This window comes from Leopardus geoffroyi, chromosome B3 (genome assembly GCF_018350155.1).
Source record: "Leopardus geoffroyi isolate Oge1 chromosome B3, O.geoffroyi_Oge1_pat1.0, whole genome shotgun sequence".
NCBI classification, from domain to species: domain Eukaryota; kingdom Metazoa; phylum Chordata; class Mammalia; order Carnivora; family Felidae; genus Leopardus; species Leopardus geoffroyi.
This window is the reverse complement of record NC_059337.1, coordinates 125862769-125883788: the sequence shown is the minus strand read 5'-3', so window position 1 is coordinate 125883788 and position 21020 is coordinate 125862769. Positions and strand designations below refer to the sequence as shown.

The 21020-nt window shown below is 42.8% G+C and overlaps 1 protein-coding gene and 1 long non-coding RNA gene across 6 annotated transcripts in view; one reads left to right on the top strand and one right to left on the bottom strand.

Annotated features, from left to right (window-relative positions):
* The window catches only part of STON2 (stonin 2), a 153010-nt gene that overhangs the window by 64294 nt on the left and 67696 nt on the right, over nt 1-21020 (top strand). For 2 of the 5 annotated variants that reach the window (XM_045451768.1, XM_045451767.1), the window contains one exon: nt 14360-14440. The exons of the other annotated variants lie outside the window; for them this stretch is intronic. In XM_045451768.1, coding sequence (XP_045307724.1) covers nt 14360-14440 — 81 coding nt within the window. The remainder of the gene's footprint in view (nt 1-14359; nt 14441-21020) is intronic. 5 annotated transcript variants of the gene reach the window in all.
* LOC123584166 lies at nt 5628-19081 on the bottom strand. The gene is made up of 3 exons (XR_006705207.1): nt 18460-19081; nt 18157-18251; nt 5628-6214 (listed from the first exon to the last, which is right to left on the bottom strand). It is a non-coding gene; the product is annotated as an uncharacterized LOC123584166 (long non-coding RNA).

The window sequence follows — 21020 nt, the reverse complement described above, 5'->3', positions numbered from 1 at the left end:
CCTCTTCACCCGCCTATTCTTCTAGGCCCAAAAGTGGCAAGCAGTGTCCCTTTGGGCCCTGGAAAAATGAAAGGCAGGGTGGTGAGCGGCCTAGGCTGTGTGGACCGCCTCTGGATACAGCCCCAGATATAAGACCTCCATGAGCCTCTTTCTGAACATCCTGACTTGTGTAGTCATGTTGGAGTTCTGGCTTTGAAAAGCCTTTAACTCTTCCTGGATAAGTAAATACAAGGTTTAGGAGAGTGACCAAATATTTCTAACCCTGTGACATTTATCTTTCTACTTCAGTCGTAGAGAAGTTATAAATGCTTTCATTTGAGCTATTGAGAGCTTCCAAGAGATCTGTGCCGATTATTATTCTGTACTGACTACCTGCCCACCGCCTGGCACCAGGGCTGTGTCAGTGGCCAACTCTTGGAAGGCTCTACTTGGAGGCTGGATTGTTCGGTCAGGATAAACGAAATCATCGTGAGGCCATGGAGCAGATCCTCATCTGTCCATATTTCTGGGCACAGCCCTCTCCCCGGAGCTGTCGTTCCTCATCTGGGAAGTGGGGCAGAGGGTCCGTGTCCAGGCTGGGCAACAGGGTGTGTGTGAAGGTGCTTCGTACGGTGCAAAGTGCAGTAGGAATTCACAAAATAAAATCCTGATTCCATAGCTCTGTGCCTCATTTCCCTCTGATATGGGAAATAAGGATAATTTCTGCCTACTCCTTTACTGCCCTAAAGAGGACGGTAAACTGTGTACATGGTGGGATGAGACCTGAGGAGGGTTTTGCAGTCCTCCGAAGTGAGCCATGAGTGCATGCAGACAGGTGCTGTGGGAAGTTCAGTGTGGTTAGTTTCTGTACCGAGGCCTTGAGGGTCCTTGGGAGGAACTGCCTTGGGGAGACTTGAGGTATTTATCTGCCTCCCCTGCCCCATGCCTTTTAGCACTGCAGAGGGAGGTAGAGGGTGAAGAATTGCAGCCTCCATCAGGAGACCCCTCAGCCTAGCTGGCCCGGGCTTTCCCTGGCAGCATGCTGTGTGAGTGTGAAACTCTGTGATTCATCTTCTGTGTGCAGGGGGTTATGGGGGCCCGGGTCCAGCCTGTGTCCCTTGGCCCCACTGCTCCATGCTGGGCTGCAGCAAGCCGCAGACTCCTCCCTGTCTTCTGTGGCAGGACTTCCGCAGGGATCCAGCAGCCCTGCAGGGCAATCCTGATTCCCAGCACAATTGTGGAGGCAGAGACTCTGTGATCAGCCTACACTTTCTTCTCATTTTCTCACCAAGGGGGTAATTAGGAGGAGGAAGGCAAACAAATCCCCTCACCTTGGTTACATCACAGGGTATGCTGATATTTGTTCGGGGATGCAGCTCTCCAGAGCAAATGACGGGAGAGCTGAGAACAGGCAAGAGCTTTATTAACACTTGTTTCCTCTCTCACCCCCTACTTCCCGAGGGGGCCCCCTTTCCCTAGATAACAGGCACGCCCTGTCATCTTCGCCAGTCAGCAGAGCTCTGTAATGCCACTAATTTTACATGGGATGATAAACAGGAAGAGTGTCGAGGGAATAAAAATAAGCCTTCTGCCTTGGAAGTCCATTGCAACCAGGAAAGAGAAAACACAGAAATGTTTGCAGTAGCACAAGCTGTTGTTTAGGTGGTGGGCTTCCATTCTGATTTTCTTTTACCTATCAGGTAAGTGCAGAGTTGAAGTGTAGGATTAGAATGCTCAGGCATATATGCCAACTGAGGAATGTCAAGACTGGATAGAGCACACAGCAGGTGTTTAATGATTGTCAGTTGAGTGGGTCCTTGAATGAACGGAGATTGCAGGTGGGGAGGGTCATCTGCATCCCAGACATCCGTGTCCCATTTGGGTTTAGGAGTCCAGCATTTCCCTCAAGTGTGTTCCATGCAGCAGTTCAAGAAAAGCCAAGATGCCGGGGGCCAGTATGTTAGATCATGCTGTGCCCTCTTTGTTGGAGAGTCCTAGCAAGTATTAGGTTATGAAAGACTTTGAGAAGTTCTGCAAATGTATGTATGTGTGTATATAGGTATACTTTATATATATATTTTTGTATACATACATATACACATATATTTATGTACATATAAAAATACATTTAGCCTTCCATTAGCCCATACTGACTACCTGGTCAGTAAAACCCGTACATAACATAAATTGGCAAATTTGACTTGGAAGTTCATGCCATTGCTAAAGTGTTGGGAAACCAGAGAAACCGGAAAAAAATATTTTGATGAATTTCCCTGGATCTACAAAGTTAGCCCTGCTGTGTCTCATGCTCTGCTACACCTCTTGGCCATTTTTTTTTTTTTTCAATTCTAGATTCAACAGACCCAGGACTACATTTTGCCAGACTTTGTGTTAAACCCTCATGGGTTTTAAAACAAATGTAGACCATATGTTCTTGATTCATTGCATTTAACTGATCGCAGTGGAATTCTGCCAGAGCAGTAGAATATCTCCAGGGATTCTTGACTCTTTGTCTCAGAAATAAGTGTTTATGCTGGGTAGAAAGCTATGGACTTCAGATCTCAATTTTTGTGACAAGAACTTTTTAGATGCTCAGAATGTTTCTCTGGTTGTTGTTAGTTAAGGGTGGTGGGAGAGAATCATCAGGGGTGTGTGACTCCTTACAAGATGTGACATGTTTCTCTGTTGTCGGTTTTATACTAATCCTGCTGCAGCTGGCAGAGCAGTAGACCGGAATTGGGGGTCCAGACTCCCGGTAAACAGTAATTATCGTCATGCATGGTGGGGTAACAGGGGGATTCTTACTGTTCTCAAGACACATTCATATTTCATGATTTTTTTTTTGCGTTGAATATATTTTCCTCGAAGACAAAAATGAATTAATTTGTTTTTTAAATTATTTTGCCTAGCTACAAATTTCATCAATATTCATATTCTTCCTGAACAATAGTCTCTTCCTCAAAATCAAAGAACAGTAGAATAGTTTTTAAGAAACAAATTACATCATTTTTCTCTTTCATTAATGTATCTAAATTTGGCCACATTTCTGTTTTTAGGTTGCCCCAGGATCCTTGATACTCTTGTCCCTATTAAGTTGTGCATTTTGGATTTCAGTCAGTGCTTAAAACAAACAAACAAACAAACAAACAAACAAACAAACAAACAGGCAAAAACACCTCTAATGACTGGTTTCTTTGAAAGTTTCTCCAGAGAGGTTCCAAAGTTTTCTCAGAAACACAAATGTTTATTGAGTAAAACTGGTATTTGCCAGTTTTTATGACTACAGAAATAGGTAAGTTATATATAATAATCTGCAAACAGATTCTTTGCCATTAAAAGGATTTTCATACATAATTTTAAAAATAGTTTCTATTTATGGAATATGGATTATGTGCCAGGAATGTGCTAAACACACACACACACACACACACACACACACACACACACACAATCTCTAATTTTCACAATCTTAAAAATAGATATTGATCCCTCATTTTATGGATGCAGAAACAATTGCTAAAGAGATTAAATGGTTTGGCTGAACTAATACAACTCAAAAAGGTAGTGCTGGAATTCAACCCAACTCTGTCTTGTGGGCTCACCTGCCTGGTGCCACGAGAGGCCAGTGTTTATGAACGCAGTGGGTTGTGGGAAGGGGTTATAGAGACCCTTTTGCACAGCTGTTGCTGCCTCCTATGCGTTCCCCAGGAGGTAAGTGCAAATGTGCCTTATGAGCTCATCTTATTGGACAGCAATGACTTGTTTGGGGGTCCCACTCAACTGAGGCCCTCTTGGAAGCAGGAACCATGCCACGTTCTTCATTTTACATTTTCAGCATGCTGCCTGGCACATTGAAATTATACGGCGGAACTTTGTGGAAGAAATCAACTATTCTCATATGGGTCTGTGAGACCCTTCTCCCCAGACCTGCTTTCCATTTACCTATGCCTAAGTGTGTTCGCCAATTGAACTGTAGCTTCGTGATGGGAAGGAATTAAGAGGACATGTAGGAGCAGCTCGTGTGGAAGGACGCCTCTTTCCCCTGTCTTCAAAAAATGTTGGGCAGCTCTCTGGCGGTCTCCATTCATTTTGTTTTTCCTGTTCTGTTTTGGGGGATTGCTGTAACCTTTTAAATGTTTTTTTTAAAAATTAATGTACATGGTTGTGTGTGGGTATGGTGGGGGGTACTCTCTAAGTTGGGTGTCTCAGAATCTCACCTGTCTTATACTTTGTGCAGTCTCTTCCCTATTTAGTCACCACAGTGCAAAGATGGCGAGTTGGGGAAGGCTTTTCTGTGCTAGTGAAATAGGTTATTGTGGCTATTAACCAAATGTGTGGAGCAAAATCTGAGAAAGAGTGGCAGAGTTTAAGATGCTGTGTTCCAAACAGAGAATCTAAACTAGACATTGTGGGACCACTTAACTTAAAAACTGTGGCCTCCTGGGGCACCTGGGTGGCTCAGTCAGTTGGGGGTCCAACTTGGGCTCAGATCATGATCTTGTGGTCTGTGAGTTTCCAGCCCTGCGTTGGGCTCTATACTGACAGCTCAGAGCTTGGAGCCTGCTTCAGATTCTGTGTCTCCCTCTCTCTCTGTTCCTCCGCTGCTTGCACTCTGTGTCTCTCTGTCTTTCAAAAATAAATAGACATTTAAAAAAATTAAAAAAACAAACGTGGTCTCCAATCAAATTCTACAAGTCGTTTGTAGAATTGTTAATGCGTCAATCCTAAAGAGGAAGTGACAGCTGAAATGCCTTTTATTGATTATCTTCTGTGGTGTTCTTTTCAGTCTTATGATTTTCCTTTTATAGATGAGGACACCAATGCCCAGAGCCACACATTAGTTAAGTGACAAAATTGAGATTGACACCGAGGCTTGTCAACACTCTGCAGCTGTATCCCTCTTGTGGCTAAGCTCACTGGAAGGACCACTTCTCTGTACCCAGTCCCAGAAGGCAGAGTTTAAGATGTTCTGTTCTTTCAGTTCTAAATAGGTGATCAATACTGGGTATTTGTGACCACTTAGAATCCAGAGGGGCCATGAATTTGGAGGGGTGATCAATACTGGGTATTTGTGACCACTTAGAATCCAGAGGGGCCATGAATTTGGAGGATAGGTATTTATTGTCTCTCACCTATAGGGAAGTTAGTACAATGAGCGTTTCCCTCAATTATGGATGCAGGCAACAAACCCCAGTGGTACTAGAAATACCTCCCACTTAATCGTCAACAGAAATCACAGGTGTTTCCATATCACATTATCATTGTGACAGATATCTCAAAGGATCACTCATCTCATTGCTCCTTGGGAATCATGGTAGTTATTGGTTATATTACTGGTAGTGCTAACATACTGCAGTAATCTGGGTGGCGTATATGGTGGTCTTGTCTAGGGGACTGGATTAGATTAGAGGAAACTGAACAGATTCAAAAGACATTTAGTATTTAGAATGGATGGAACCCCAATCGTACTGTTTCTCTCATTATGCTTCAAAATGTTCCATTTCTTTTTTTTAATGTTTATTTTTATTTATTTATTTATTTATTTATTTATTTATTTATTTATTTATTTTGAGAGAGAGGACAGAGAAAGAGGGAGACACAGAATCTGAAGCAGGCTCCACCCTTTGAGCTGTCAGCACAGAGCCTGACATGGGGCTCGAACCCACGAACCATGAGATCATGACCCGAGTCATGATTAATCAGACAATTAACCAACTGAGCCACCCAGGTGCCCCAAAATGTTCCATTTCTATTCCTCTACTTACTCCTGCTTTTTACCCTGAGTAACTCCTTTTTTTCCCCCCATATGACAAAGTCTTATTGATTGTTTAAGACAAAATTCAAAAGAAGTTTTCTCATGCAGAATCCTTACTTTGTGCCGTGTATGTTCCTAAAGATGGGGCATTCCTGAGTGAGCTACCCTGAGAAAGTTCTCTCCCCAGCTTTACTCTAGGTCATAGTACCTGTTCCAGCTCTTCTATTTTTGGCAGGAGAGGTCTTTGAGTGGTTCATTCATTTCCCGACGATACTCAGGTCCTTGAGGGCAGCAACACCGATATTTTCCTACTTGGATTGTTCCAACAGTCTGGTCTCCAGTACAGTGTATGGAACTAATGAGGTGTCCAGTGGATGTTTTCAGTCTTGTTGCCAGATTGCATCAATGTTATATCCTTGCCTCCCACCTCAGAAAAAAGAAAAATTTGCTTCCAGGTACCTTGGTCGCAAGTATACTCATCTAGAAAGAGAATTTGGAAAAATAGAAATGAGTTTATCTGGTCATAATTTTTAATTATTTTATGGAATATTTTAAATGTATGTCATCAGATTCACCCATTTAAGATGTTATATTCCACTTTAAGTAGCTCCCCGGGTGAGTGGTATAATATCACTGGTGTAAATGAGATTAGGGCTTGCTCACTGAGGCTCTTGTGCAAAGCACTCAGTACCCAGCAAAGTCAGGCTCCAAAAAGAATCATGAGCTGTGCTTTTTTCAGGTAGTAAAATGTTAACTCAAACTCAACAAAATATCAGTGGACGTAAAAAGCTCAAACCACAGTGCTAGTATGCCATGCCCTCTCAAGTGTTGTCATTAGCCCAGAAGCTTCTGGAAATAGACGGCTTCGTATTTTGTCTGGGATCATAATGATTGGTTTGGATCCTTTAACTATCATAGACCTTTAAAGTTAGAGGAAATTTAAGAGATCACTTAGTAGAATTTCTTCATTTTATGGGGGGGAAAAGCCAAGGACTAAGTATTAGCAGCAGAGTCAGGCCTTATAATTCCTTGTCCTTTACCCACCCTTTGAATCATTTAAAACCCTAAGAGATTTTTGGCCAGGCACAACTGGCTATTCTTCATTTCAGTCCTCTCTAAACGTTTTATCTTCTTTTTCCCCCCCTGAAATAAGCAATGGATCCTCTTTCTTGAGGGTTCAGTTCACTCATGAACAAGTTAAAAGCCCCTCAGATCCAAAGAATCATGTTGGGTTTTTTTTGTTTTTTTTCTTAATAATTTTGGCACCTTGATGAGACATGGCCATGGAAAGTCTCTTGACCCCCAAGCTAATGTATTTTAGATCACACATTTTTTTTCCTGGTGCTGAAGTCTAGGTGGGACAAGGTCTGGGTCTTTGTAATTCTCTTTGGGGGCTCTTTTGCAGTGAGTGGCAGGCCATCTTATTGAAGATGTGCTAAAGTGCTTTTTTCCTAACACATCTGTTCTCACCTTACCTGACTTTACCACAGTGGCATCTCTTCCTTCCATTTGCAAAGTCCTCAGAGCTTAGAAAGGCTCTTTATTAATGTTTTATTAACATAGGCTTTCTTCAGAAATGGGAGTTAACTTTTCATGCTTCTTTCAAGGGAGAGAATGAATTCTCAGCTTAAGTGAGGAAATAGATTATGGATCAAGTGAGGAAATGGATTATGCTATTTCCTCTAAAAGGGCAGCTGTCTTTGGCAGGAGTCACATCTGCCATGAGCCTCAAGAACAAATTCATGTCACCATCTTACAGTTCATCTAGAAACAGAGAGAAGTGCTAGACACAGGGTTATAAATGTCAACAAGATGTTAGCCCTTCAAAGTGGAAGCACCAAGGGTGTTCATCAGCTCTTTTACTGTGAAATGGACAACTTATGTGGAGTGCTAATTGTATTTGTTTACTAGGGCGGCCATAGGCTGAATGGCTTAAACCACAGAAATTTATTTCCTCATAATTCTGAAGGCCCTAAGTCTGAGATCAAGACATTAGTAGAGTTGGTTTCTTCTGAAGTCTCTGCCCTATGTCTTCAAATGGTATTGTCTCTAGGTGTGTCTGTGTCCTGATCTCTTCTTCTTACAAGGATGGTCATACTGGATTAGGGCCCACCCTTGAGACCTCATTTTAATTTAACAATCTCTTTAAAGACCCTATCTCCAAATACAACCACATGCTGAGGTACTAGGGGGTTAACATTTCAACGTTTGAATTTGGGGACACACAGTTCAGCCCATAACATGATGCAAACACAACTTAAAAGTCTTCTCCCTTCCCTGCCCAAGATATGCAGATTGACACTATACACTCGTCATCTATAGTCTTTCTGGAACCATCATTAGCAGTGTGACTTGCTATAGAAACTGGAATCTGCATCTGATGCTCCACTTAGAGCCTATTTCCCACAGCTATACTAAGGGGAAAGGAATTGCTTATGCTTAATAAATCCCTCGCTCAGCCTTTTCACCTGCTTATCTACAGAATGGCTTGGTGGGTCCTGCTAGACTCGTTGGCTTACATGCTAGTTCAAAAGTAAATATGTTTGTTCATAAAAGAAGAAATGCAAAGAAGTGATATAAAGAGCTGATTAATCCCTATTCAGTTGTACAGATTAAACAAGAATATCTGTTAGCTTGGTAAAGTGTAAATGATTGAAAGCATTCTTGTGTTGGGAGTGGAGAATTGTGACTTTGCATGCCTGGAGTGTGGAAAGACCTTTCTAACCCTTAGTATTAATTTAAATGTCACACTCTGTAACTGTTATTTTGTCCCTAGAAAATAACTAGACATGTACCTGAGTATGCCATGCAGCACTCTTTATATTAGTAAAAGCAAACAAAACCCAAATATCCAACCAAGTAATCAAGTAAAATGAAATGCTATGCAGTCAGGGAAAGTGATCCAATTATATTGTTAATTGAAAAAGAGAGGTTAAAGGGGTGCCTGGGTGGCGCGACTCTTGGTTTTGGCTCAGGTCGTGATCTCATGGTTTGTGAGTTCAAGCCCTACATTGGACTCTGTGCTGACAACTTGGAGCCTGCTTGGGATTCTCTGTCTCCCTTTCTCTCTGCCCCTCCCCACTTCTCTCTCTCAAAATAAATAAACATTAAAAAAAAAAGAAAAAGGTTAGAGGATAGAATGTATAATCATTTTGCTATATTGGCCTATATATACTTTTGCTGTATTCGTCTGTGTGTGTGCGTGTGTGTGTGTGTGTGTGTGTGTGTGTGTGTGTGTATATATATATATATATATATATATATATATATATATATATATCTAAGTATATAGAAAAAAGTTTGGCAAGATATATCCCAAACTGATAATATTGATTATCTCAGGGACTTTCCTTACTATATTTCTGCAAATCTGAATTATGTATAATATTCCTAGATCACTCTAAAAATCAGAAAAAATAAAAAATGAAAAATGAATTTAGAAAATTAAATATGTTACAGAAGCTATTTTGAAAGTTTTTATATGATAGATGTGTCTGTTTGGGGCAGGCTTATTTGTTGGGGGAGAGTATTGAGTGCTGGCCTCTTTGCTTTAGAGGGGGGTGGCTAGTATTTCAGATACTGCAGTCATGTACTTGTGTTTAAGTTTTCACTTATGTAATGCTAGTTGTTTATTCTTGGCAGGAGGTAGTTACAGTGTAATGGAAAGCTGTCGTTCTCTGGGTTTGATAGACCAAACACCATCTCCGCTACTCTCCTGCTCTGTGATATTCAGCAAATTATTTTCTTTTTAGATTTTTTTTATTGTTTATTATTTTTGAGAGAGAGAGACAGACAGACACTGAGAGCAAGCAGGGAAGGGGCAGAGAGAGAGGGAGACATAGAATTGGAAGCAGGCTCCAGGTTCTGAGCACTCAGGACAGAGCCCGACGCAGGGCTTGAACTCACAGACCGCGAGATTATGATCTGAGCTATAGTCGGCCACCCAACCAACTGAGCCACCCAGGTGCCCCGTCAGCAAATTATTTAATCACACTGACTTTTAGTGTCTCAGCTGCGGAATGGAAATAATAATGGTAATACTGACCTTGCAAGCTTGCTCTGAGGGTTAAATGAGACCAGGTCCATAAAGTTCCTGGAATATGGTAAGGAGTTGCCATTATGATGATGGCAATATAATGTAGTTTTTAGAATTCCTCCTATTTAAGAGCTAGCATCCAGTCTGTGGTAAGAAAATTTCTTAAAGTTGTAGAAAAACAGCTAAATCAAGCCCCAAATATGTTCTATTTTATGTCTGGCTAGTTTTTATAAACCACCTTTACAGAAAGGCAGTTTCTTTTATTCTCTCAGATCTCATTGGCTGAAAGGTGGACTCACTCAACATGCCTGTGAAACTACTCGTGTCTGCCTTTTTTCTGCAGAAGTGAGATCCGGAGGAAAAGCTTTCCTGAGAAGAGGTGGGAGGGAGGACAGCGGGGGTTTCGGGAGCAGCTGCCAGGTTTACTTGCATGCCCCGCCTGCTCACCCTCCCCCCCTCCGCCCCACCACCCCCGACTTCAGGATTGGCTTGTTTTGTACAAATTGGTTGCCTCAAGCAACACGTTATTAGTTTGAGCCAGAATGTATCCCGGGAGACTTACTGTTTTCCCTTTGCCAAGTAATTGTCCTTTTCCTGCAGAGGATGCTGGGATTGTGGGGGCATTTTCCATTTTGGCATATTTCAGTCCAGTTCCCCCCTTTTCACTGAGTGTTTGCTATTTGCAAGGCACTTTGCCATTTCACTGCGTTTAGAAATCAACCAGTTGTGAGTTGTTAATATTTATTTTCAAACTCCTGAATATTTTCCCCCTCCTTCCTTAAACATCCCAGTACTGGTGTCTAAGGAAAGAAGATGCTATTCCTGGTGAAAATATTCACCATCCCTCTCTCTGATGTAGCACCCCCCCCCCCCCCCCCCACCTATACACTCCTGCAGAATGATATTCTATTCCTGCCCCATTGACATCAGGCTTGGCCGGTGAAATGCAGGTGGACGTGATACTTCAGGCACAGAGTTCCGTGTGCTTCCAACACCGCTCCTTTTCCCTTTGTCAGAGCCCCCACATGTCACCCTCAGGCAGACCCTGGCTTGGACCCTGTTTTGGTGTTCCTCTGGCTTCACTGGTCCTCACTTCCCATCTTCCAGAGCACAGTCCTTGTACCCAGGACTCCAGGACCCTCTTCCTACACAGCCACGGGCCTGCTCCCTGGCTTCGTCCTGGACTTGTGCGCCCAGGCACAGCCCACACTGCTGGTGTGTGCAGCCCCAGGCCAACGGGCTGAGAATGGAGCTTGAGTGTGGGGCCAGGGGGAGCTTCCCCAGTGCAGGCTGGGGTGGGCTGGGCTGGAGGAGAAGGAAGGGGGCAAGCCTTAGGCGGGGCCACTTCCTCCTACACAGTGATGTTTCTGTGTGGAGCCTCAAGGGGTCCAACAAGCTGCCATTCCATCTTGGCCTTCTGGTTTGTTATGAACACATACTCATCGAGGAGGATAGGATACACTTCATTTAACAGGTTTTAGCTTAGTCTGTACTTTTAAATACTGAGACCTATGTTAGCCAGCATCTGAATCCTTAGGGCAGTGCCCACCAATGCTTGGGGGTGGGTCTGATGGTCTAGACAGGGGCCGCTCTTCTGGCCTGGGCCTTGGAATGATGTGCGACAGAGCCGTGGCGGATTCTTGACAGATGTGAGATGTAAATCTTGTAATAAGCCATTGAGATTCTGGGCTTATCTGTTAACTGTGGCATCGTTTAGATTAAGGTCACTAATTCCAAAATGAAGAGGTGACATTCGTTGAAGTTGTCCTACTTTACCCACTTCAAATATGATATTGGCACAACTTTTTGTTGTTATGTGCATGGTAGCACTACCCAGGAGAGTCTGAAACAAATCCCAGGAGTTGACTGGAGTTCTTGAGTGGGCGCGTACAGGCCCCATACTGCTGTGATCCCTCTGCTGCTGCTGGTGAATTGTTAGCACTCAGTGACATTTCAGGTCCTTTTTCCAGTAGTGATGGTTTCAATTATCGATACATCTGTCTTTTGTCACTTCCCTTGTGACCTTCCAGAAATCAAATTCAGGTTCAGATTTTGGGGGGAAACTCATAAAATGAGAAAATACAAATGAAGCCCCTAATATGAAGAATAGTGGGTAGTAGGAGTGCCTGGGCAGCTCATTCGATTAAGCATCTGCCTCTTGGTTTCAGCGCAGGTCATGATCTCGCAGTTTCATGGGTTCAAGCTCCATGTCAGGCTCTGTGCTGACAATAGGGCCTGCTTGGGATTCTCTCTCTTCCTCTCTCTCCCCGCCCCCCCCACCAACTTGCGCTGTCTCTGTCTCTCTCAAAATAAACAAACACTTGAAAAAAATTTTTTAACAACAACAAAAAAAAGAATAGTGGATAGTATTTTTATTTTTTTTAAATGTATCCATTATCTATGAATTTACATTTGAATGTATCTACCCATGTGTCTCCCATCTTGTACCAAAAGGAATGGTCCCCATGAATGGTCTTCAGATTCTATCTTCTCATATCATATCAAGTATGAGGCACTTACTAGAGCTAAGGGTGAGGTCTTTCTGGCTTGGAACAAAGAACAGTCACCTGGACCTCACTGGAAGTAAAACCATAAACTAGGCCTCAGGAAATCAAATAGAGATATTCATAATAGCAGTTACGGTAATTATATTGTAGGTGAAAGGTACGCTTATTTTCAAAAAGCTTTCACATACATAATTTTATTTATTATTTATTATAGCCTGTGAGATAAGCAGAAAAACCTTCTACCTTTTCACAGAGGAGGAAACTAAGGCCTATTAAGTTTCAATGGTTTGCTCTCTGTTCTGCTACCAATATTAATGTTGGTATTAGGAATATTAATACACTGATTAATTTATTAATATGTACTATATAACACATTATACTAATGATACACTTTACATGATACTTTATAGGTTTAATAGACTGTATATTATATTGCTTACTATTAATTATTATTATTTATATAATGTCCTTGTCTAGGAGACTAACCACTCTAACAAGTCCAAGATTTCAGTGTTTCTATATGGTTCCAAGTTTATTTCTCATTCATACCACTGTGAATGCAGGGTGGGGACAGGGTTCCATGCTCCAGAGTGCAGGGACCCAAGCTACGATGTGTCCTCAGAGTCTCCTCCAGTCAGGTAGTGGGTGGGAGGGGAAGGAGAACATCGTATTGGCAGAACTCAGGGCCTGGCCACGCCTTATAGCCAGGGAGGCTGGAAAATGTGGCCTAAGTATGTGGCCAGAAAGCAGAGAACACCAATATTTATGAACATGAGAAGTCTATGCCACAAAAGTTATAGAAATTCATACGATTACAGGGCCCCTGTTTAAGCTCTACACCATTATATCTTTCCCCAGCTTTACTGAAGTGTAATAGACATAGACTATATTATGAATATTTATAATGTACAGCGTGATGTGCTTTGACACACATATACATCTGTGAAGTCATCACCATAATGAGGATAATGAGCATATCGGAGGAACACCCAATAGTTCCTCGTGTCCATTTGTAACCCTCCCTTTCTCACTGTCCCCCCACCTCCCGCCCCAGGTACCCACTCTCTGCTTATGCAGATTTGTTTGCACTTTCAAGAATTTATACAAATGAAATTATACAGTAGCCTCTCTAATTTGGGTTCTTTCACTCAGCATAATTATTTGGAGACTCATCCATGTTGCATGTATCAGTAATTCATTGTTTTCTATTGATGAGTAGTGTTCCATTGTATTGGTGTGTTACAATCTGTTTTATTTAAAACAAACAAATGCAACTTTTCAGTGTCAAAGGACCTGTAAGTCATTCCTTTTTGACTTGTCAGAAAGAACAGCCCCGGTGTCTCACACATAACCCCACTCACAAGACAAGGAGGAGTACATTGAACAGGTGCTGTGCTTTTCTTGTTTTTGAACTTCAGGTCAGGTAGATTATTAATCAAGATCTGACAACCTAATGTAGACCTAGTGTTGTGCCCTGTGGCCTTGGGAACACAAGAGAAATAAGACCACTAATCCCAGAATTTGATAGTCTGAGATCTGAACTGTCATTTGCTTGTCCCCTGGTCCTGGAGTCGCAGCCTGTTTCATCCCAGGGTGGCATGGTGCTGCCCATGTCCCTCCTGTGTTTACAAACCTTCCGTGATTTCCCCTGCCCAAACTTTGACCTCCTTACCTCAATATCCACGAGTCACACTCAGGTGTAACCTTCCATCGCCTGTTTCTCACCTATAACATGAGGCTGACAATGTGTATCAGGAAGTATTTACTAAGAAATATATTGAAATAAATAAAAAATAAGTGAAATATTACAAAGTACCTATCCCCATGCCTAGTGGATAGTACATGTTCAAAAATTACATGTCTCCTTACCTTCTGCCATTTCTTGCCCACTCCCTCTTCTCTCAATTCTGGCCTTGTCTTACCTTTCCAGTATGATTTTTAACCATTTCCCTCTATCAAATGTGCTCTCCATCCAAACCAAACTTTTTTGTTCTCCACACATACACCTTTTGCTTTCCTCCCTTTGGACTTTGCTTTGCAGTGTTCCTTTGCCACGAGTACAAATGGTGTTTCTCTATTAAGGTCCAGCCCAAGTGCCTACTCCTCTAAGAAGCCACCTTGGATTCCTTGTCATGCGCCCCAGAGATGCACCAACACCCCAAGGTAGGAGTCACTTCTCAGTAGCTCCACTGTGTCCCTACCAACTTCTTGTTTATCATATTCATCCCAGACTGAACACTTGGTGTTCTGTGCCTCTAGGCTCTTTCCCTTGCTGTTCCCTCTGTCTGCAAGGCTGTTCTTCAATAATTTCACATATCCTGCTCTCTTATTCCATTCAGGTCTCTGCTCATTTACCACCTCCTTGGATCACCCCATCTAACACAGAGTCACCTGCACCCAATTTACTGTCTCCTTACCTGCTTGTGTTTCTCCATTGCACTTAACCCCATCTGAGGATATTTGCCTGTTTCTGATTGTCGTGCCCACATAAAGTCTGTGTGTGCAGAGACTTTGTGATGTTGCTGATGTATCACCAGTGCCTGGCACATAGCGGATGCTTGATAATTATTTGCTGACCAAGTGAATATTCGCCACCCGATTATACTGTAGTCTCTATCAGATGTGCCCTGGGGGTAAGAGCAATGTCAATGTCTGATTCCTTATTAGATCACCTCAAACACATTGCCTAGAATAGTATCAGTAAACATTTCACCGAGAGACAAGTCAACAGTGAGGAGAAAACTCCCCAAGGTCCACGTGACTCAATTGCAGCTTTGGCCAAAGTTTATTGAGTACCTACCATTTGCCAGGCACCATCAGCTACTTTGACGTATGCTGTCTCAGTTGAAGCTCACAGAAGTTCTCACATCCTCACACTAATATTCTAGTTAGAATCTTGGGAAGGTTCCATGACCTCTTCTACCTCCTTTCCTGTCACTGATGGAACCCTACCACCTCTTGGCCTGAAATCTTGCTCAGCCGTGTTGTTGCTGATCATGTATTGGAGGTCAGAACCCTCTGCCCTGCTCCTTTGGCTTCCATTCATTTATTCACTCACTAATGCATACACTCACTCTACCCCAAGCTGTCTTGTAGCTGTTGAGCCCTAGCTGCTGGTGAGGAAATATTCCGGCCTTCTCTGCCTGTATAGTGTGTTCCTCATAATTCCTTGTCCTGAAGGAGTCTGGCTTCCCCTGCTCTCTCAGTGGCCTTAATTTCTCAAACCTTGGGAGGACTAGTGTAATGCCCACTCCCCTAAATTACTTTCGGTGCCACTGTTGACCTGCCATCATTCCACGCTTTTAGGTGAACCTCCAGTGCCCCACTTCTACCACTGTCTGCCCAGTTCATGCACATCACACTGCTGATGTTGGCCCTTGACTTATGTCCTCTTAAGTCTATCTTTCCTTTAATGATATTTCCAGTACTCTGAGGTCGTGGTATAGTGAAATGAGCATTTGGAGGGCTTGCGCTCCAGCTTAGCAGCGATAAGACTTTGGCAAATCACCTCACCTCTCCAAGTCTCCATGTCTTCATTGGGAACACAGCGATAGTGATACCCACTCTACCTGACTACCTCACAGGATTTGTTGAGAAATAAGGTGAAGTAGGCAATGTCAAGTTACCTTATAAACCAGGAACATTATATAGATGTCAGCTATTACTGGAACTTGTCCTCTCAGCTGTTCTATGACATGCCAAGCTTCGGATCTCATTTTCAGCTGGAACTTCTTGGGTGATTTCCTGGTTTCACTTGCTTTCCAACCCTGGCTGGACCCCAAGGGCAGTTTTTTTCTTCAATACTCTACGAGTAGCCTTAGAGTTCTCAGTCAGAGAACCCTGACCTGCCACCATACCCTTGGACAGTTGTCAGTCCTGGGTGACTCCTACCAGATATTCACAGTCTCTATGCTGCTAAGCTCTGCTAAAAACCAAAGTTTTGATTTGATCCTTTTGCCTGATCAAGAACCTAGCTCCTTCAGGCACCACCCCATTGCATATTGTGTATTTGTCTCTCTCCCACATCACTAAATTCTTTCTCCCCTAAATATGCTTCATTAATTCTTACTCTTAACAAAACAGTTTTTTCAATGTTGCCTTTTCTCATGTTGACATTTAAAAAAAATTTTTTTTAACGTCTATTTATTTTTGAGACAGAGAGAGACAGAGCATGAACAGGGGAGGGGCAGAGAGAGAGGGAGACACAGAATCTGAAACAGGCTCCAGGCTCTGAGCTGTCAGCACAGAGCCCGACGCGGGGCTCGAACTCACGGACTGTGAGATCATGACCTGAGCCGAAGTCAGATGCTCAACCGACCAAGCCACCCAGGCGCCCCTCATGTTGACATTTTTTTGAAAGACCTTCCTCAATTAGGTTTCAAGTTGTAGTATAAATTTTGTCAGGACTGACTCCATAGTAAATCCAAGAATATTATTTATGAAGCTTGTGGAATGCACAGCTGTGGTTTGAAATCCTGGTCTCCCTCTAATTTAGATATTTTTCCCCTCCCTCCATTCTGTCCTGTATCTCCCTTGTAGATGCAGGATTTTTCATGTAGCCACAGGACTGACAGTCCAGCTGTGTCCATGGAACCAAAAGAAAGAACAGCTCTTGAGAGGTGAAACAGTGGCTTTTCTTCAACCAGCACCTTCTTCTGTTTCATCTGTCTCTCCAGACTGTCCCTGAACATCTTGTTAGATGGAAACAGCAGGAATGGTAGGGTGGGGAAGACATACTTGGTCAGTTTTGAGAGCATCATGATTAGGGTTTGTACTAAGATCTCTTGTTCCCTACTTTCTTCTTTTCTTTCTCTCAGTTCTTTCTTCCTATTTCCTTTCCTTTCCATTACCACAGAGAGCTGGTTCTTGGAGGGTATCTCTTGTCAGTCTTTACACAGGGAAAGGGTCACATTTTTAGTGCTGACTCTTGTAGTTAAAATTGGCAGCCAGTCTTTTGGGAAGGAAGGCATTCTTTCTTTCCAGTTTTATTGAAAAAAGTAGCTGACTTACATCACTGTATAAGTTTAAGGTGTACCATGGAATGATTTGATATACATATGTTGTGAAATGCCTACTACAATAAGTTCAGCTAATATCCATCTTCTCGTATAAAAGAGGAAAATTAAAAAATTTTCTCTTTGTGATGAGAATCTTAGGATCTACTCTCTTAGTAACTTTTCTGTATATCCTACAGTGGTGTTAACTATGCTCATCATGTTATACATTACATCCCTAGTACTTATTTTAATTTTTTTTTTATTTTAGAGATAGAGTGTGTGTGTGCACGTGAGTGGAAGAGAGGGGCAGAGGGAGAGAAAGAGCGAACGTTAAGCAGGCTCCATGCTCATCACAGAGGCAGATGCAGGGCTAGATCCCACGATCCTGGGATCATGACTTGAGCTGAAATCAAGACTCGGACGTTTAACCAACTGAGCCATGCAGGCGCCCCAGTACTTATTAATTTTATAAGTGAGATGGCTTGAAGGGGCAGTACATCTTTATTCAGGAGAGCAGCCTGGCTCCCCGTGGTGGCACACCAGTTGCTGTCAGGTGTTTCCAAACCTCCTGGCGTGTTTATTCTTCACCGCTCTTCCCCTGCTCTATCTCTGCCTTCCACTTGCCAGGGCTTCCTTGCACCAGCCTCACTTATGGAAGTAACAACAGCCCACGTGCTTCAGATTCCTAAAGGAAGATCCCTTTTCTTCCAGATGCCCAGGAAAGGCATTTTGGAGACATTGGCAAAGAACTGGAAGCAGAAAGGGAGACAGATATGAAGAGCTTGCTTAAGGGCTAGAATTCTAGTTGTGGGCCCTCAGAAAAATAAAAGGTGGTTGTTTTCACTATTTTAGAGGTTCTAGAAACTTGGTCATGATTCTTACCTTAATTAATTCATGGCTGGATGATGAACTCAGCACGTTATCAAACTCCTTTGTTTTGAAAGCTGTATAATGGGTGGTGAGACTTGAATGGTGTCCTAATATTTAAGTAAATGAAGAGAAGGAAAAAAACAGGGAGGAAAAATGAGCCATCTTTCAACAAATATATTATTTCACTTCTCTTTTATAGGTACTTGTTAGATTCAGCACTTCCAACAGAGAGGACGTGGGCATTGGTTTGGCCAGTTACTAATGCTCTGGAAGCACCACGGTGACTTATGTAAGGCTGGTTTAATGGAGTCTTACCTGGCCTCTTATTATCAGGATTATCTTTAGCCTCATGGCCGTGCTTGAACCTTGACGTCCATTCTGACTGGAGCTTGCTTGAGAGTAATGTGCACTGCAGGTGCCGTGTAGCATCTTTCCCACTGCAGAGACTGGCTTTAGAACAGAAACTTTGACAAGCTCAGATTGCCGTCCGCTTCCAAGACGAAGGCAGAGAGGCAGTTTCAGAACAGGTGTGCAAACCAAGACCTTTTCTTTAGATAGGAATCGGGATATCACCTGGGATCCCAAACTGATCCTCTGCTCTTTGAATGACATACTTTCTGACAAAGATGAAAAATCTATCTATAGGATCCGTCCAAACCTAGAAAATAAAAGCGTGTCGATACTAAGTAGTGCAATGCAGTGGAATTGGCAGAGCTGAGTATCACCAGGGACCTGAATCCCAAGTGCAGCTGAAGTTCTCACTCTGGTAGTCATTGCCTGAACGCCTCTTGTTTTGAAGGAAGCACTTCCTAGAGAGGCAACCCGTGCTGTGTTCATATACCGTTGCAGTGGATGAGGTATCACTTTACCATCTACCCACTAGTCCTTTGGAGGCTAGCTGCCTAATTTGAACACTGGCTTCCCTACTTACTAGCAGTTTGACTTTGTATAATGCACTTAACTTTTCTGAGCTTCAGTGTCTTTGTTTTTATTTATTTTATTTTATTTTATTTTATTTTATTTTGAGGAGGGGAGGGGCAGAGAGTGAGAGAGAATCTTAAGCAGGCTCCACAGCCAGCACAGAGCCTGACCTGGCTCATCTCATCACCCTGGGATCATGACCTGAGCCAAAATCAAGAATCAGACCGCTTAACCGACTGAGCCACCCAGGGGCCCCAAGCGTCAGTGTCTTCATATGCAAAATTAGACCCATCTAGTAACAGTTTTAGAGGGTTCTTATGAAGGTGAATAAAAACACTATAATACACAAAGAAAAACACTTGATATAGTAGATGTATTTAATAGATGTCATATCGTCCAATAAAATCATAATAATTTTTAGAGTCACTAATAATAATTAGAGTTGTTATGATCACCATGTCTTAGACCCATAAAGGAAAAATCTGTTTTCATGTGATAACTTCTTCCCTTTGTGAAAACAGCTAGACATGCTCAGTCCCAGAAATAGCCAACTTGTCGGCTTAGTTCTTCGAAGACGACAAAGAAGTTCAAGGCCCTTGGAGATATTAATAGTAAAATATTCTAATATCTGAATCATGACAGCTTCTTCCCGGGAAATTTCTCTCCCTGAAAGAGGGATTTAAAGAAGATTAAAAAATAACTTTAAGAAGAAAATGATTGGGTTTTCTTTGCTGGATTCAAAGATAGTATTTGCTTATGGTACTTATTTATTCATTCAGTTGGTCAGTCCATCAGTCTGCCATTTGTATGCTAGAATTGTGGACATTTTAGAGTGTGAATGTGGCTTTTTTTCAGAATCATGCCTAACTTGCAAAGAAAGCTGGATATTCTCATTTGCTGGTACATGGTATCAGGCAGCTAAGCCTGTAGCTTCAAGACCAAGGAGGTCCTGGCCTAAAAAGTGCCATCTGTATTAGTGGCACAGTGAAAGCCATGACCTCCACCAACTTTCCCTCCCTCCCCAGTGGTGACATTGAGGGACTTCCTAAGGAGTTTAATTTTAGGGCTGGGAGAAATCCAGTCACCTCTCAGGTCTTATAACCTCATATACATGTTTATGACCCATTTTATTGCTGACTCTGGTTTCAAAGGCGGATCTGCTATGTTGTTTGAGAATAAAAATCAGTCCCTTTCAGATAGCCACAGAATTTGTTCCTGGGAAGATGACAGGCCAAATCTTCATTAAGCTGTTGAGGAATGAAGGAGGGAGGGGCTCCCTTTTTCTCTTCCCACAGTGGCTGGCAGCAGTTAGGCTAGGCAGTGTGGGCTCCTGGGAGCCTTTTGTTTGGTTTCTATGGCTCTAACCTCAATTAGCTGCTGAGCATGCAGAGGAGGGAGGATGCAGCTTTTCAACTTACTTTGGTAGTTAACAGTGGGGTTCTCTTTTTCTCCTCTGTCCAAGGCTGGAGGTATGTGTAGAGGCCAGCCTTGTGGAATCATTTGATTCTCCAAAGTTCAGTGCTTCTACTGGTGAGCAATGGCTTTGGGTATGGAAGAAAAAAAAGGCTGGGGACTAACAGTTTTGCTTGATCCTGGTTCTGTCAGCACATATGGCCATAGTGTTGAACTGTGGTCATGCAGGAAGTCTTTGCTAGACTCACCAAGGCACGAGATCCAATCCTGGCTCTGCCCCGTCTGGCCAGTTTCCCAACCACTGAAACAGGGTCAGGACGACCTGGTAGCGCCTCTGAATGGAATAAATAAAAGAGTAGATGTGAAGTGAAGAACTTAGCCCAGTGTCTGTCACTTAATATGCCTGCCCCCACATTTCCGAGACGTGTGGGGCCAATTCTCCTTGTTGCTTCCAGCAAATATCCCAAGCATCTGTGGCAGCCACAGTGGACAATAAAATTCTAAAGTCGCTGAGAAGGCCTTTATTGGCTTTAGGCTGCAGG